General features: G+C 42.0%; 1 protein-coding gene across 1 annotated transcript; it reads left to right on the top strand.

Annotated features, from left to right (window-relative positions):
• The first annotated feature begins 1,085 nt into the window (after positions 1-1,085).
• On the top strand, positions 1,086-17,724 carry tmod4 (tropomodulin 4). The gene is given in 10 exon segments (XM_022746163.1): positions 1,086-1,168; positions 9,333-9,494; positions 10,467-10,623; positions 11,812-11,931; positions 15,252-15,344; positions 15,556-15,686; positions 15,896-16,003; positions 16,584-16,727; positions 16,950-17,094; positions 17,337-17,724. Coding segments are annotated over 9 exon segments (1,023 nt in total). The 5' UTR covers positions 1,086-1,168; positions 9,333-9,392; the 3' UTR covers positions 17,360-17,724.
• Positions 17,725-18,415: the final 691 nt, after the last annotated feature.

The following is an 18,415-nucleotide window of genomic DNA, read 5'->3' as shown; positions in this document are numbered from 1 at the left end:
AAGCATGTACAGCAGGTTTATCAGAGCTGGGTTACAGAAAACAGCTGAGACTAGGCTGAGAGTAAAATGCCCTACAAATAAAAAACTATGAGCTAAAAGTTGAAAAGAGTTGAAAAGAGCTGCTGGGTCATTGAGTTAATTGAGTTGTCACTCTGAACACCCGCCTTTCACATTAAACACAGTCATAGGGCACATTCTTAGTATTAAACTTAATCTGAAAATCCCCTGCTACCTGTTGTCAAACATCAATTCAAGATTCAAATTCAATACTTCTGTCTGTAAGTTTCTTAGATAATTCCCCTGTTGTCCATTACTAGAGATAAATGGGCAACCTGCTGTGTCTACGACCTTTGTTATTATTAAGATGAAACTTAAAAAATGTGAAATAGTGATAATATTAAACTTGATTTCTGTACCCATACGCAAATGTAATATGAATGTCTGTATGATATATATGTACATATCAAATAAAAATACAAATGAAATGAAAATCGATTATTTTTACAGCATCAGTCTTGATATAGGGACATACAGTATACTGTGTGATATATTATATTTCTGAATGGGATATAGCACAACCCATGTATGAAATCTACCAAGAAGTTTTACATTAAAGCCAATTATCGTGAAGTTTACAATAAAAGAGATGAAATATGATAAATAAATAAAAATAAAATAAAATAATTGGGGTAAAATACTTTAAGATAAAGTAACAGAGGTGCAGAGAGTTTCAGGGTCGTTGTTGAAAGTGCATCTCAAGTCAAACCACTAGATGTCAGCACTTCTCTTTCTGTCTGATTCCTCTCAGTTTTAATTGAATGACTGATGAGCATATGAGTTCATGCCCCACTCCCCCCCCCCTTTTTTCACTTTCTCTCTATACCTCCCCCGCCCCCTCTCTCACAGCCAAAATAATAAAATGCTGACTTCTCAAAGTGCCATCAGTATGCCTGTCTCAGCAGAGCAGCCCTGAAGCCTGACGCAAGAGAGAAAGAGAGGAGTGGGTGGGTGGGGGGTGTACAGAGAGTCAGAGAGAAGAGGAGGAGGAGGAGGAGGAGGAGGAGGAGGAGGAAGGGGGGGGGTAAAGAAAAAAGAGAAACAACTTTCTCTGGTTTCTATCTGCAGGCGCTGCCTTGCCGAGGGGCTTCAGTACTGCGCTTCTGTGAAGGTAGGTGTGAGGCTGCTTCCTCCTGTCTTTGTTGTTCTGTGTGTGTGTGTGTGTGTGTGTGTGTGTGTGTGTGTGTGTGTGTGTGTTTTGGGGGGGATCCTTGTGGCATGTTGGGGTGATCCCAACTTTAATCTCTCCCTCTGGGTTGCCTCTTTGATAAGGGTGTGTGTGTGTGTGGGGGGGGCTTTATTTAGTTAAACCAAAGCCTCTTGTGTGAATGTGAGATTCTGGAGTTGTGCAACAGGACAAATGAGAATTGTTGTCCAGAAATCAGATGTTTCTGAGCAGATGCATTTTATTTTATTTTGAAGAGGTTGAACTCATGTCAGCTTGGGTGGGGGTGGGGGGGGGCTTCTGCAGGGGGGTCCGCTGAAAACTGAAATACTGTCACTCTCATGAAGCCATCATTGTGGCATGTTGAGGGGTTAAGCCATCCATTAGCTGCCCGTCGCTCTGCGGGGATTTGGAGATGTTGTCTCAGGGGGATTGTACAGTTTGGAAACCAGGAAAGTGGGTTAAGTTGGAACATGACTGTCTGACATTCGTATCTGTCACACGATCAAATTGTCTTCTGGGGTCTCATGGCTTAATTGTGGTAAAAGATAAAGTGGGGGCCTTTGCTTTTCACATAGATGTGACCTTACTGCAAATGTATAGCTCAGCTGCAGCGTCTGTGTGTCAGGACAAGCTTTTTCCACTTGTTGCTTCTTTTTTGAAAATCTGCAACAGCTGCAAACTGGCACTGTTTTAATAAAAGCTTCTGTTTTGGAGCGAAACCCACGCAACCAAGTTGTTCTCGGGGCTTCAAAATGTCGCTCCAGTAAAGTCTCAAGGAGCAACCCAAGCCGGGTTGGACTCAGGCGGCTGGAAGGAGCTGACTTGTGAAGCTAAAATTAAGCAGAGGGCTGATTTGGAATGTTACACTTGGGCGGTAAGACGTGGAGAAGATGACCCGCGGATGGCGACAAATCTTCTGAGCTGTCGGTGGCAGGATGGCAACTCGCTGCCTGCTCATTTAAAAAGCCTCTCCAACCCTGCTACTGTTACAGAAATAAAAAAGAAAAAGAAAAAGAAACGAGGTCTTTATAGAATTAAGAAAAAACTGTAAAACTAAGAGAAATGACTTCAGAGTTTATTTTCTGCCCCAGTAAAAACAAACACTCCGGCACAGAAGCGGAGTGTAAATCATTTTGGAGCATTTATGAGAGTATAACCTTTGTCACTGTGAAATCTAAACCCTTGTAATGGTCTTTGACTTATAAAACACGCAGTAACTCCTCTGCTGTTTGCCTCAGAGCAGCACTTTTTTTTTTTTTTTAAATGGAGTTACTGGAGCTTCTGCCCGTTAAGGACAATAAGAAATTGTACAAGCTCACATGCAGTGAATCATGGTTTTACTGCATCTATCTACAAATTAATCCCCCCCTCTCCCCTTTTTACAAACACTGCTACACAATAAAGAAGCTACAGTTAGTGTCTTCTTCAAATGACGCCATAAATACTGTGACCAAAGTGTTCGTGCACACACTTGTACAAACTCAGCAGATGGTTGGAGATGGGCGCAGCTGCCTTTCCAAAAAACATTTACTCCATGTGATATTCTGTCATATTAACTGTAATTGTTTGATGATGCATAGATGGACAGATAAGGTACGGTCACATTACACTTCCCCTCCTACACATACAAATACAAAAGCCCTGAACAAATTCAAGCATGTGTTTCCTGTTTTGGTTCGATCCCCACCCTGTTCCCGTGGACTCACAGGTCAGAGTGCACCTTTGTTCAGCTTTGACTGAAGGGATGGGCTCAGTCGGCCAATAGCATCAGATTAGATTCGATTATAATGTTTATAGTGCAACAAACTGTAGGGATCAGTATTTATCTATTAGCCACATTGGAAAACGTGACATTAAATTTCATTCAGTGAAAGACTAATGTGACCGCACCTTTAATCTGTCGACCTGCAAACATCAGGAAATCAACTCCCAAACTCAAACCACACAGGTGTTTTCAGTTATTCTGGTTAACCTGCTCAGGTCCAGTGGCTGTGTTCCAGTTCACTCTCTCTACTTCCTGTATGATAGACACTCAGGAAGTCAGGCTGTAGTGAGCGGTAGGCTGAGATTTCAGATGCGTATCAATTGTGGTCATTTTTGCATCGATATCATATCACACATTGTGGGATTGTGAGCAGAGAGCAGTTGTACAGACAATAGATGCCACTCTTTCATTTATCTGAGGGCACAGCTGTAAATAAGACATATGTTTTACACTCAAATAAAATGGTGGTGGGTAAAATGGTAGAGGTCATTAAATAGGGAAGGATTTTTGATGCAAGTTCCTCCAAGGTGTCCAGCCCAACAGGTGCAACAAAACTAAGAGAAAATGTTTACGAAGCACAGTGTGCACATGACCTGCGCAGAGCAGTGATGAAACATAAGTGAGCGCAGCTGTACGGGTGTTGATCTGTGACTTTGATTTGCCTGATAATCAGCTTTTGATCCAGTTCCAAGTCATGGGTCTGGACAAAGTTGATTTTTAGTTCTCGTGTTGTTTTGGTTGTTCAGACGAAATAAGTGATTGGATTGGATGATGACACCTGAGTTGCAGCCCTGTTTCAGCTGTTGTAGTAGTGACTGGATTTCTTCTTCTCCTGATATCAATTTTTGTACAAACAAAACTCCCACTCACTGCTGACTAAAATATAAGTCTCTCCTGTGTTCTGTGTTAATTTTCCCAACTTTTTTTAAAATCCATTTTAGTTACATAATGAGCCCTCGGGTTTTAATTTAGGGTTTTAATTATATCTAAATTAGTTTGTCCCTTCTTGTGCCTCGTTGTTCCAAATTAGATAGTTGTAATTATCACATTTGTCTCAGGAGAACGTCAAAAATTTTTACTTACTGTTGGGGAACTGATGAGAAATTCTGTTCTGAGCTGTGAAGAAGTTGTTTGTTTCATGTCAGAACTGAAAAATTAAACCTTCTTGGTGATGACATTATATAAAGGACATTAGACCTGTGTCACATAAGAGGGAAAAATTAGACCGGTCACACTCAGTTGAAGTCTTAACATAGTCAAAGTGCTATAGAGACAATACATGGCAGCTGTCATCAATCAGACCACAGTGAGAAAACGTGGATGTACATTTATGACCAGGCTCAGCTCATGTCACAACTTCCATAAAGACAGCAGCTGCAGGTGCAGGGCATGGTTGAGATTCAAGCTGGAAAAAGAAACGTCCGGGGCCAGCTGGCAGCGGCAGGTGACAGCCACCGCTCTGCTCCACTCCCAGCTTGTTTTGTATCATATAGAAACTCCCACTGGGACTGCTGGGGACAGATGCACATTCACAAACGTCCAGTGTGTATCCAGTGTGGTCGGAGGTGGAACGTGGAACGTGCCAAATTAAATGTCAGAGCAAATGAAAACACAGCATTGGGGCCGGGCTGTTTCTATTTTAACTACTTTATATTTTACCGCTGACAACCAATAATCTGAAATTCTGCTTTTCTGTACAATACTAGAAGAGGAGATGTAAAAAAACCAAAGTCAATATGATTTTTCTAAAACTATACGCTATAGTATGCAAAATTATTATGATGTCCAGTTCCTTAACTAGCAGGCTGGTAGTATGCAGTTGTCTGAGCCGTCGCTCTTAGCTCAAGTATCAGAAAACAGCCATGTATTTAACTCAACAATAAGCGAGGCTCAAAGGCTTCACTGCTGGCAAATCACATGAGCCTTGTTTGGAGGGAGCCCTGGGTCACATTCACTCCTTAAGTCACAGGCAGCTCTCTACATCTGATACAGTAGTTCTGTCTAACACAGTCATAATTTTCATGCCAATATATGTGAGATTTAGGATAGAGAACCGCCTTAAAATGAAATGACAATGAAGTATTTGTAATTTATAAAAATCAGAATTGAACTATTAACTTAAGAGTTTAAAGGTCCCTTACTGTGTAAAGTGAGACTTCCATGTGTAGTGTGATTATAGATCAGGTCTAGGTTCTATATTAATACTGTGAAAGTATCAAAGCCTCAGTCCACAGAGAAATGCACACAGCCTGTATTCAGGAACTTAGCCTTAAAACCAGCCATCAGGACTTCTGTTACTTTGTGATGTCACAACAAAGCAGTTACTGGTCTCAGCCACGCCCTGCGCCCCGCCCACCTGGACCCACCATTGAGATGGTTTTTCGTTCTTAAGACCACAAACTTATCTTCTTATCTTCTACAATAATTCAATTCAGTGTTCATCATTGTTTAGCACCTTTTACAAATACACTGTTTTCATATCAATTACACGACTGAACTGCAGCAGGATTCACTCCTCAACGACTCCTCAAGCAGTGAGGATGCTTGTAGTTTTAACTTTTAACTTTTGACTTTATAAATACGCAGCTTTTATAATATTATAGCATCGTATCATTTCTTGAGGCAGTGGTGTAAGTCAAACTGTCAAGATTCAAAGGCTGTTTTTTAGCTTGTGGGTTTTAAAGGCAAGTAAAACCTTTTATCCCTGATAAAAAGTGAGTTTAGGTGGATTCATCCTCCACCTGGTCCTTTTGAGCTGCAGCCTCCTTCCCCCTCATCCTTTTAAATCTCCTCCATCTTCCTCGACACTCAGCTGTGTGATCCGCTGTTTGTGTCACTGGCTTTACGCATTAGAGCCACACGGCCTCAGTGAGCAGCAGCCAGTGGCACCCGGGGACCCAGAAGCAGGTTTTAACAGGCGTGTTTTTAGAGTTTTAATTTCTCTAAAGAAGAGGTCTGCAGAGCCTGCAAGCTCTTTTTATGTCCCTGTTAAGCTTTGCATGTGTGTGGTTCATAGGAGCTGGTGCACTGTTTGAAACGCATGGAGTAAATAGAGGTTGAAGGAGCCTGGACACAGGGATTCCTTATTTTCAGCTAATGTGACTCTGTCAAATTTGATTTACATGTTGAACATTAAAACATTTTCACAGGGTTTTCTGCTCATATTCTCATCTAAATGTGTGTCTTCTAGTGTGTTGGTGTGTGTTGGTTGGGGATGTGTGTATTTGTTGATTTCTAATGTAAGTTTTTAACGAGTAAATGTGACGTTATGTTTGTTGAAATACCAATAATAGGCTTTACATTTGTATACGTTAGAGTTAAAGTTAGAGTTTTCCTGAAACACGCACACACACGCACACACACACACACACACACACGCACACACACACACACACACAAAGCTGGCATTCTTTGATTCATGACAGGTATCGTTTCACCAGCCATATGGTTTGTGTGTCCAGATACAGGCAGTCACAAGACGTGTGTGTGTGTGTGTGTGTGTGTGTGTGTGTGTGTGTGTGTGTGTGTGTGTGTGTGTGTGTGTGTGAGTGTGTGTATGTGTGTGGGTGTGTGTGTGTCAGTCAGCTCTAATAACATGTAATGTGATCAGTGAACAGGCGTTCCCTTGAGAAAGACCAGGTTATGGTCACAGTTTGTGTGTCACTGGAGCAAAACAATGCAAGATACACAGCGCAGCATAGAATAGAACAGAATACATAACCTGTCCCATAACATGAACCTGGAGTAATTGTGTACAGAACTGTCCATTTCCATTTCCATGGCGACTGAGCTTCTGTCCTGTTGTCAAGGAAACCTGATTATTTGGCTGTGGCTTGTCAGGACCATGACTTTGTATTTCATCCACTGACACCACAAACGCACACAGTTACAGCGCACAAACAAAAAAGTTGCTGCTGTTGTTTCGCCGTCTACGTACACAGAGAAATTATTTACAAATGTCCAGACAAATCATTTCATTATAAACTGTATTTGTATGAAACAGTTTTGAGGCAGATCTGGATAATTTACTATGAATTCAAATTATTTTCTGATGCACGTTGTTTGGCTTTGGCGGAGGTCCGATGGAGCGCTGCGGGATGGGCCAGAGAAGAATCCATAAAATTTTGGCGCTGATCCGGTTACATGGCAGATCCAGGATTTAAAAAAAAATTTTTTTATCACTTTCCTAATCATTGCAAGATCAATATCTCAGAAAATAATGTTTGGATCTTACTTTAAAAGATCAGACATATTAATGGTGTCGGCATCTATGAGTTTGTACAGTTTGGTGCAGATCCAGATAATAATGTGGATCCCAGCGACGTGTAGGCTTGTTTGGCCTCAGTGGAGGTATGCGCTCTACTCTGTGCCATTCGAGTGTTTTTAGTGCATTATGTAAGGCACTTTGAATTACCTTTGTGTATGAAATGTGCTACAAAAATAAACTTGCCTTGCTTTACCTACACAGAGGTTCCAGAAAAGTGCCCTGGTAATAGCTAGCCTGTTAGCTAGTCAGCTGTCCTTAGCTATCCTCAGCTTGTAAGCAAGTTTGTTTCCATTGAATCTCTGTGCCTCTGCCTGCAAATTGTCAGGTTGTTGTTGCTGGTGGTGTAAAGTTGTATTTTTCTATCAATGGTCCCTTTAATTTCATCCCTGAGCACAAACATGATCATATACTGAAGCGGAAAGCTGCCTGCTGTACGATACTTGAACTCTTGTTGCCATCACAGATCACAGATGTTAATGCTTACTGACATACAAGCAGACTGGCTGAATGAAACCACATCTGTGACCTGAGCTGTGATGGGTTTTCTTCTCTGGCCAAGTTGGGATGAAATTTGGACTGAAAATGAAAACATTGGACCTCACAAACCTGATAGCTGCATTACTCATACTTTGACCCAGGGGTATATGTATGTTATCATTGTGGTATTTCCTAGTTTGAGCGCTGAGCAGTTTGAACTTGCTGCTCTTTGCTGTATCAGAGAGCGCTTTGTGTTTGCCGTTATGTATTTTTCGTGTGTGGCTCCTCGTCACTGGGTGCTGATATGTTTTTCGGGCGGGTCCACTACTGTAAGGACGAATGTCTGTCAATGATAAATAAGGGATTGCACTTTCCACCCCTCTCCTCTCTCTATCCTGCTATTCTTAGTGTGGTGAGCTAAGGGTTTAGAATTACAAAGACCTCGATCTCTCTCACTTTTTCACTTTCTTCGCTCATCTGCCTCGCTCTGCCTCTTCCCCTCTCAGACTGCAGGGCATCAGTGCTGGCGGTTGTTCACCTCTCATGTGTTTTAAGGTGAAAATTAAGCTTACGTAAGGCCGTGCCCTGGAGGCTGCTGCAGCATATTTATACTGACTCTGGCCTCCTGAGTACTGCACCTTTATTATTGGAAATGCAACTATTATTATCATTGTCACATTATTGAAGCGCTCTGGAGAGGGCAGCTGATAAGCTCATTGAAGATCATGGCATTGTTTGGCAAGGACAGTTGGGCAGGGGACCCCCCGTGGTCCCTGACAGGGCTCCATGGACTGGATAAGGACTGAGCGCTTTATCATTTACTCATTGTGTGTACATTATTACATGATACGATGTACAATAAGACGTGAAACATATTATACAACGATACAATACAGTACTAGGCAAAAACTGGGCAAAAACGTGTTTTTTGAGGTCACCTTGACCTTTGACCTTGACCTCAAAATCCAATCAGTCCATCCTTCAAGGTGCGATCAAGATATTGCATTCCCAACAATGATCAGTGAAGTGTTTCATAAAAGGTATTAAGTGTATTTTGTCATAATTTGCGTATGAATTCTTGCGCTATCAGAAAAAAACCTTTTTTGTGAGGTCACAGTGACTTTGACCTTTGACCTTTGGCCACCAAATTCTACTCAGTTGACCCTTGAGTAGATTTTTGCACCAGATGTAATGAAAGTCCCTCAAGCAGGGATGCAATTGCATTCACAAAAATGGGGAAGGACGTGAGGGCACAGTGAACGTGACCCTTGACCTTTTACCATCAAAATCAAATCAGTTCATCCTTGAGTCCAAGTGAATGTCGTAGTCCAAGGTATCATCTTCATTAGAATTGGATGGGTGCCCTCGACCACGGCTGTCGTTGGCATGGAGACATAAAAATATTTCAGTCAACGTGATTTACACTTAACTTCTTGGTAAGAGCATAAACAGAGGTTGGGGTTCAGACTCAGCTGTGAATGAGCAGGGATATTTTCAACATGACACCAAGGACACCAGAGACCATAAAAAAAACTCATTGTGACCCCCCCTCTCCTCTCTTTCTCTGCCCCCCTCCCTCTCCTCTTCCTCTCACCCAGGGGTGTGCAGCGGTGTGTATGAGTGAGTGTGTGTGTGTGTGAGCCGGAGCCTCAGGAGCCATGTCGGACCCCAGGGACATCGACGAGGATGCCATCCTCAAGGGCCTCAGTGCTGAGGAGCTGGATCAGCTGGAGTATGAGCTGCAGGAGATGGACCCTGAGGTAGGGACCCAGTTTGTCTTAACTTACCGGGTGTTTGGCTTCTGATCACTTCCTCCAAATAGTCAGATCTGGCGCCTGAAGTCCACAGGCCCTGCAGGTCTCTGTTCCCACAGGTGCTCAATCAGTGTGTTCTTCATCTACCTGACACCAGGTGTAGCTCGTTACCCATCAGAGGCCTGCAGGATACAGGATATCAAAGAGATATGAGGTGTATGTGGTTCTGCTTGAGCATGTTGTGTTGCCATGACGGCCACCAGCCCTCACAACCACTGGAAGGACATTTTGCCCATTAAAAACTTTACTGAATTTAAAATAATAAGACACTGAAGATGTATAAGCTTTGATTTGAAATTATAAACTCAAACAGCTAAAGGACATTTGTTGTTCTCGCACACCATCAGGCCTTGGTGACATGTTTTTTTCATTTTCCTCTCAGTTTTCATTGTAAATTTAAAAGTCCTTCCCAGAGTGCACCAACAGTTTCCCGCTGCTCTGCACTGGGGAACACACTTCATGATGCAAGGAGGTACTTTATGACTTCGCTGCAGGGAAGGAAAATCGTGGAAATCAGGGAGGATGTTATTACCACCGCCATGGTTGCTGGTTGGAATGAAAATGACTCTCAGGCCTCCTGTGCATATAATCATCCATCATCATGTTCAAAAAGGAAAATTGGTGATGCATATTGTAAATTATGGATGAACTGTTCAGGTGTACATTATATGGCATCACAAAGTGAAAAACCACAGATACAGTTTGCAAATGACCTGTGTACATAGTTAAAACATGCTGCAGAACCATGTCAATGCAATTTAACTAAAGTAAATTATTTCTAAGGGAACTTGTGTAAAACTTTGCTCTTCTACTCTTCTCTGATTTTATCCATTCAGACACTTAAGCAGTGATTCTTCTTTGTCTGTTCTCTGGTCCTAATGCCACATCAACATAACATTTGACCTCCTGTTCTCCCAGAATGCCATGCTGCCAGCTGGCTTCCGGCAGCGTGACCAGACGAAGAAGACCCCGACGGGGCCGTTTGACCGTGACGCCCTGATGCAGCACCTGGAGAAGCAGGCCATCGAGCACCAGGACAGGGAGGACCTAGTGCCCTTCACTGGAGAGAAGAAAGGTGGGGGCTCCAGATTTACATTTACACTAAACACCACACATGTAACTCATTTAACTTTGACATACAGTGTGACCTTTGAGTTTGTTTAAGAAAAGAAAAAGATCTTTATAATAATTCTTGTCCTGTTAACGTGTTTGCATGGCTGCAGACTAGTGGACATGAAATCAAGGAAATTAATTTTTCTAATTGCACACAATCAGACATCGAAGGTAAATGTTTCCAACCAGTGTCTCCATCACATGACCCCATGAGGAGAGAACATATCCCCCTCAGTGTTTGTGCACAGACCTCATAGGATTTGCACTGTAAGACATCAGCAGAGGTCTAATGATAGAATTACCAGATATATATATATATATATATACTGGATATAATGGATCAGTGGGTCTTTTCACACAATTCATACAAGTCTTCAATCTCCATAGACATTTTTCCCTCTCCCTCAGACAGCTGTACTGTATTGTACTTTGTGATGCACCACTGCACAGCAGCTCGGGCTCTTACTTTCAGGTCTGTGTGGGTATTTTTGCGGCTCACTGAGTTTCAGGGCCATTTTCATCGTAGTCCCAAAGGCTGACACGTCCAGACCTACACCGGGAAATGACTTGGCTGAGAATATTTGTGCAGTAGTTCCTGTGCAAAACATCTAACAAATGGAAAACCAGGAATACAGTAGTCATTTTTCACAGATTCACAACAATGAATGAGCAGTAGGAAAAAAAGAAAGAAAGATGGGAAATCAGAACGTGTGCTCCACTGGAAAACTGGGTTTATTAGACCTGGTCTGTGAATCTGTGATAAGCCCTGGCTTACTCATGTTTTCGGAAACATGATATGAACAGAGCTTTTACCAAAACAGAGACAAATTTACAGTTTGAGACATTCAGTCTGCAGAACCCCATTAACGTTGGGCAATTTGGTTTGTGGACTAATATGATCAGGCAAACGATACTGTGGGAACTCTTACACACAGTCTGACTCCTTCTCGTATTCATTTATTCCCATCGCTTTCTGTTTCTCCACCTACTCAACTCTCACTAGCTATTTGCTCCTTTTCCTTTCTTCCGACTGCCATCTATTTCCAAAACCTCTGTGTCATTTCTTATTGTTGTCCGGTCTTTCTTTCCTGTTTTCATCTCTTAACCATAGACTCTATAGATAACACATCTATTCTTTGTCCACCTGCAGGAAAGGCCTTTGTGCCCAAGAAAGCAGCGGAGATCCCTGAACACGAGCAGGTGATGCTGGAGCCGGAGCTGGAGGAGGCTCTGAAAAACGCCACTGATGCCGAGATGTGTGATATTGCAGGTTAGACAAACACTATTACTATAACTACTAATCTTACTTAGCTATTAATACGAGTAGTGGCAGCCTGAAGCAACAAACCGGTATCTATCTGAAGACTAGTTGTCTTTTCTTTTTACAACAGACATTTTGATTTGTCAAGCAGGAAAAGTTGCTAGCTCACCTAAACTGAGCGTATACTTAATATTATCAATTACACCTGCACTTTTCCGAAAAATGTCTGCTGTGAAAAAAGGTCTGATCATGCTGTTTCCCAGCAGCAAGTGCTTATTAACGTGGTATGACACACACACAGCATAGTGTGACCTCAGTGTTTTCATCACAGTGACTCTGACCCACATAGTTCTATTATACAGACCTAGTTATCTCTCTGCTGCTGCTTCATACTGTTTCCTCTGAACACTGAGGCAGCCCAGTGGTCCAAGGCTAACAGACATGGCCAGACATGCGATGGGGTCCAATTCCCCACACTCAGCAGCACAAAAATAAATAAGCCTGGCCCCCAGGCCACCAACAGAAGGGTGGAGTGGACATGTGAATGGTGGGGGCAAAGATACTGTATCTCTTTAACACAGACAAGTGGGAAGTTACTGAGCCCTGAAGCTTAAAATCAACTGGATATCAACATGTTTTATCAATACACTGTAAATTATTGTCACAAAGTAGTAGTAGCTATAACAAAATAAAAGGAAACTATGGTAACTGACTGACCTGCATATGACAATTAGCCACTTGGCTAACCCTGTAACCCTTGCTATGGCTAACAAGTTTTCCATTCTCACATGGCACGTATGGCAGTTTTACATAACGGTAATGATAATGAGATTCACCGCTCCATATTCTGGGTAATTTATGAAACAATGGGTCCTTGATTTCAGGCAACGGTAGAGAAAAGATTTTGCCATCTGAAGTGGCAGCTGTCGCTAGCAGGGTTTGTCAGCTGGAGATAAACGCTAAAAGCGTTAACGATTGCTAACCCAACAATTATTGGGTGGAAATATTTATCTCCAGTTGTCTTACTAATATTTTCAACTTGTTTTAGAATGAGAATCTTGTTAATGGGATCTTAAATATGCACTTCAGGGCTACACAAATGACATCAGGCTAAAAGACTGAGGCTAAAGCTAAGTTGAAGCCTTCTAGCCAAATATATACCTGGGTCTTTGGCTCCACATGTAGGCGGACTCTGGCTGTTATATACTTCTGGCTGTCCACTATTGGCTGACAGCTCGAAGATTTTCTGTATGTGCGCCAGAATTGGTGCGGATGTGGAAGTGGCATCTGACGATCATGCTGTATATGGGCCAGTTTCGGGCCGTGGAACAAAGTGTACACTGGGTCAGAAGAAAACCAGCATGTGGCTGGATTTATTTTGCTCTCCAGGATACATTTGAGCTGAAAGAAATTTGTTTTTGAATTTTAGAAAGGTTAAAAAACAAGACACCACCCACCAAATATTTTAAATGCAGAGTAATGCTCTACAGATCCATGCACACCTATGGGGAAATCAAAACCTGGACAGTTGCTGTTTGGGGACAGGATCAGCAAATGGTCAGTTACGTCAATTAATGTGCATTGTTCCTGATAAATAAATAATGAATAAATACATAAAGAAAGATGGAGTGCAAGATTTCTTGACCCGGATCAAATAACATTTTATTAGTGGATACTTTCTTCACTGAGGTGGATAATATTAAGGTCAAATTGAGTCATAAAAAATGTTTTCTTTATTGAGTGTGATACTTTGAACACAGTGAAAACCCGGACACACTCCTGTGACAGACCAAACAGGCAGGCATCCGGAAAGACAGAGCAGAGGGAGCCTGTTTGTCCGGCTCCATCAGCCTGTCAGAGAGAGACTCTGGACCGAGTCCAGCTGAGGATTAAACCTCAGTTAGCCTCTGTCAGTCTTTTGTTTGAGCTTTTTGGCAAACAGACTAAAAGGGGATGAATAGCCTGGCCGCCCCGCTCCATGAGCTCACAGAGAGTGTGGGGCCAACAAGTCACCCCTGAGACTTAATTTTCACGTTTTATTTATGATATTAACACATTGCTATCTTGAGCTTTTTAGTTATCTGCAGCCCAGTTTGTGCTGTAAAGCTACTGTGGGTTATTCTCAGGGCCAAACCGGATGACGTGGGGGTGTTTGTGGCTGATAACGCCGCCCCCAGAGCAAGCAGCTGTCTCCCTGGCCTCCCTCTCCTCACAAGGCCCTTCCAATGGTTCCCCACACCGGGTCAGGAGGCTGGTGGGTGGGAATGGGTGAGGAGGGGAGGGGGGATGGGGGGGGGTCGCTGTCACAGCAGTTGGCATGTGACACAGTTTGGTGCTGGCAGGTTACAAAAAGAGCAAGAAAAGAAACCAGCAGGTCTGCCCCCTCCTGGCATTATTAACAAATAACAGCAGGAGAACAAGAGAAAACTACCAACGTTATCAGTTTAGTGTATTGTGTTTTCTTCCAATACATCGTCACTTCACCTCCAAATCAATTAAGATATAGTATGTACAAGTTAAAATGTATCACTAACTGGCAGGTAATTTTGCTGAAAAATAGCTAAGTGTATTATGTGTGTGTTACCATATTAAGTACAATTTTAAGGTGCTTCTTCTTTACTTGAGTATTTTCAATTTCTCTTACTCTTCTCCAGAGGGAAATATTGTTCTATTTACATACATAAGATATCATTATAAAATATAATGCTATGCTCTTGACCCATTTTATCCTCAAAATGCATTGGCAAGTAACTGAAATAATTCAGCATTCTGAAATGGGGCATTCTGCATAATGATAACTTTGAATTTCCATGCTTAAAGCTCTCTGATTTCTGACTTCAGTTGTATGTGGTCATTTAAAACTGACTCATCAACAACAACAACAACAATGAGAAACTTGCAGGCCCACCCTGTCATCCTGAAACTTATATGTGGTATCATTACGACTGCAGCCCCTGGAAACAGTGAGATTACAGCCAGTGACCGAGTTTCCTGCTAAACTCAGACAACAGTATCTTTATCTCATCAAACAGACGCACAGAGCAGAGCCACACATGAGGGATGAGGGAACACCTAACTGTGCCTCCTTTTGTTTTGGACTCAGAGCTGGAATCCAAATCAGAAACATTTCGTTTGCCAACTCAGCGATGCACGACACATTTGTCTTGGGGGTATCAGTGCGGGGACACGCCAACAGCAGGGACTGTAAAAACAAACACGACGAGAGCACAACCCAGGACACATGATCTTATTCAAATATCACAGAGATATTTTTATCTAGATTGCCGCCCTGACATGTATTCATAGTGATTGTTTTCTTGTACTTGCAGCTATCCTTGGAATGTACACGCTGATGAGCAACAAGCAGTACTACGACGCCCTGGGCACCACAGGCACGATCGCCAACACAGAGGGCATCAACAGTACGTATTACATCTTCTTTTTTTTTTACTGGCAAAGATTTTTAGAAGCTAACATTCAAAGTCATAGAAAGCTGAGTTAGAAGGTAACTTTTTCAATCAAAACTTTGTCAGTTTAAGACTGAAATTCATGTTTCTTTACATATGTAGATACCGCAACACTTTTTAATGTGCTACTCTGAGGCCTCAGCTGTGATGTTGTGTCCCCCTTCAGGTGTGGTGAAACCAGATCCTTTCAAGATCTTTCCCGAGGAGCCACCAAACACCACCAACGTGGAGGAAACCCTGGAGAGAATCCACAACAACGACAGCGGCCTGACGGAAGTCAACCTCAACAACATCAAGGTCGGCCCGATGGGATGCTACAGTACAGAGCAAAGAAACAATGACACCTTATTGTCCTTGCTGTTTGCCAGCCTCTTCTACCCATGTGCTGTAACAACACTACACTATAATCTTCCTTATAACAACAGATATCAAAATTAATAGGCTCAAATCATCTGCTGTATTGATCAGTTAGGATATAAAATGACGGCTCTTTATCTTTCCTGCAGGACATTCCCATCCCAACACTGAAAGAGATCTTTGACGCGATGAAGGGAAACTCTCACGTGGAATCTCTGAGCATCGCCGCGACCCGCAGCAACGACCCTGTGGCTTACGTGAGTACGCCGCCCATTTGGACAGCCAGCAATTACAATTTATTGCTAATGTTATGCACTTTATTTCTCTGGAATTAAAAAATGATAAATGTTATATATTTTTATTACTGCAAGCACATATATTTTATGTAGCTCTGCATTAACAATGTTGTAGTAGTTATTTTTATTATTGAAATACACTATGTGTTAACGAGCCAGCAATCCTGTAGTGGATTAAAGGTTCTTTTGTATTAGTGTCATCTAAAATAAAATAAAAGTTAACTTATTGTGCTTTACCTTCACCACTTCACCAGTGTATGATTATTCACATAAAAGCACCCATCAAACTTAAACCTACATTTAAGGATTACAGGTGTCTCAAAAACTGTGGAAGATGATATTTAGAGGCATGGTGGTCAAGTTAAAAATAAACACAGTTCTTTAGAAGATACTTGGTAGATGGTGGAAGTTTGGAAAATAACAACCAATATACTTTCTGAAGCCTAGTTCCAGTAGAGGTGGTGATGATGGCTTAGTTTTTAAATTGTGGATGTAGACAAAATGATTTCAGTGTGTGTGTGTGTGTGTGTGTGCGTTTCAGGCATAAGCTGAGATGCTGCAGGAGAACACCAGCTTGCAGAGTCTTAATATCGAATCCAACTTCATTACTGCAGATGGCATGATGGCGATCATCAAAGCCATGGCCAACAACGCCACACTGGTGGAGCTCAAGATCGACAACCAGGTCTGAAACACAAAATTAGAACTGTGGTACTTACTGTCCATCTCACAGTAGATATAATGTGCCGTCAGTTTAATACCTGTACCCCCGCACTTGGTGGAAGACAAACTTGTAGTTGGCATGCGCTAATAGCAATAAATCACTTTCATAATATAAAGTATGCAAGAATTGAATACATCCTTGTCCTTTGGGGTGAATGATGTGCTTTCCTCCTGTCCGGCACAGAGGCAGAAGCTGGGAGATTCAGTTGAGATGGAGATCGCCTCCATGTTGGAGAACAACTCCAGCATCCTCAAGTTCGGCTACCACTTCACCCAGCAGGGTCCCCGCGCCAGAGCCGCCATGGCCATCACACGGAACAACGACATGAGTGAGAAACGCTCTGGCTTCATGCTCAGAAAATCGTTTTAAATGCACATGTACAGTTCTGGAAGAATGGGAAGAAATATTTGCATTCAGCAAAATTACTGTGTAAAATTAAGTTTAAATGAGCAGCCGTAATGACAGTGAGTGGAAAAGTGGCTCCCATTTAGAGCCACTGATGTGCGAAGATGCCAGATTATTGACTGATTATTTCATAATTTTTTTGTTTATCTTTTCCCGTCTTTACAGTCCGCCAGCAGAGATTAAGATGAAAGCAACACGGAGCAAACAGAAGAACAACTAGTTCAGCACGTCCGAGCCTGCAAAGACAAGCCAGCGACAGCCTCGTATCAGCTTCCTCAACGTGGTGCACCAGAGCTGAATCAATCCCCCCAAATCAAACATGGTCAGCGTGCATCCACTAACGAAGCATCCGTGTCCAACCATTTCATTTCATTTACCGCAGCCAGCTTTTTGTAGACTGCTGAATTCATCATAAAGGCATGTATAGGTCACAAGCAAAAAATGTGAAGTGTCTTTTTTTGTGCTTTTAGTTTGAGCATTGCCAACATCATCCCAAACAAAAGGTTTTTTCATTCATGAAAACACTTTCAATGTGGTGCTATCTATGGGAAGACAACAATCTGTAAATACTTTAAATAAAAATATATATTCAAGTATTTTTTGTAAATGTTTGGCAAGTTTAATTTTATTGTTTCTACACCTTATTTAGACGTACTTTGGTACATTTCAGTATCTACGGCCGAAACTGGATTCCAGGGAAAACCTCCCAGTGGAGCAATAATTTAACTTAAGTTCCCTTCCAGACTCGTTTTAAAGTGTAAAAAATACTGTTATGATTAATATTTTGTTTAACATGATATTCCCTCAAAGAAAAAGTTAAAAAAAAAGATAAACATCTATCCTTACTCCTCATTTAGAAATTCTGCTTTTGCTCTAGGTTAACAGGTGAAAGAGCAGTGCTACCAAGGTGGTTAGGAGAGACTCAGCCACATGGTTGAGCCTCAGTCTGACCCAGACTCAGATGAGGAATCTGTTGTGCACCAAAATCAGAGACTAGCAGACGTATCAGAAAGGTTAGGGTAGTTAGCATCGTTTATTTCTTTAAACTGTTTGTCAGCTTGTGACTGGCAGTGGCTGACACAGTGTTAGCAGTTGTGCTAATGCAAAACTCTTTCCCTGGTTCCTTAGGTTTGTGACGTATGAAACCCTGGCTGTTTGAATCCAAGACTGTCATTGGTTCACTACAGTTCCAAGGTGGAAATACTCAGTCATGACTGTTTTTTTCACTCATGATATGTCTTGTA

Source organism: Seriola dumerili, unplaced genomic scaffold (genome assembly GCF_002260705.1).
Source record: "Seriola dumerili isolate Sdu_G_001 unplaced genomic scaffold, Sdu_1.0 BDQW01000092.1, whole genome shotgun sequence".
Lineage (NCBI taxonomy): Eukaryota > Metazoa > Chordata > Actinopteri > Carangiformes > Carangidae > Seriola > Seriola dumerili.
Note: the sequence above shows the minus strand (reverse complement) of the source record. Positions and strands in the feature narration are given on the sequence as shown.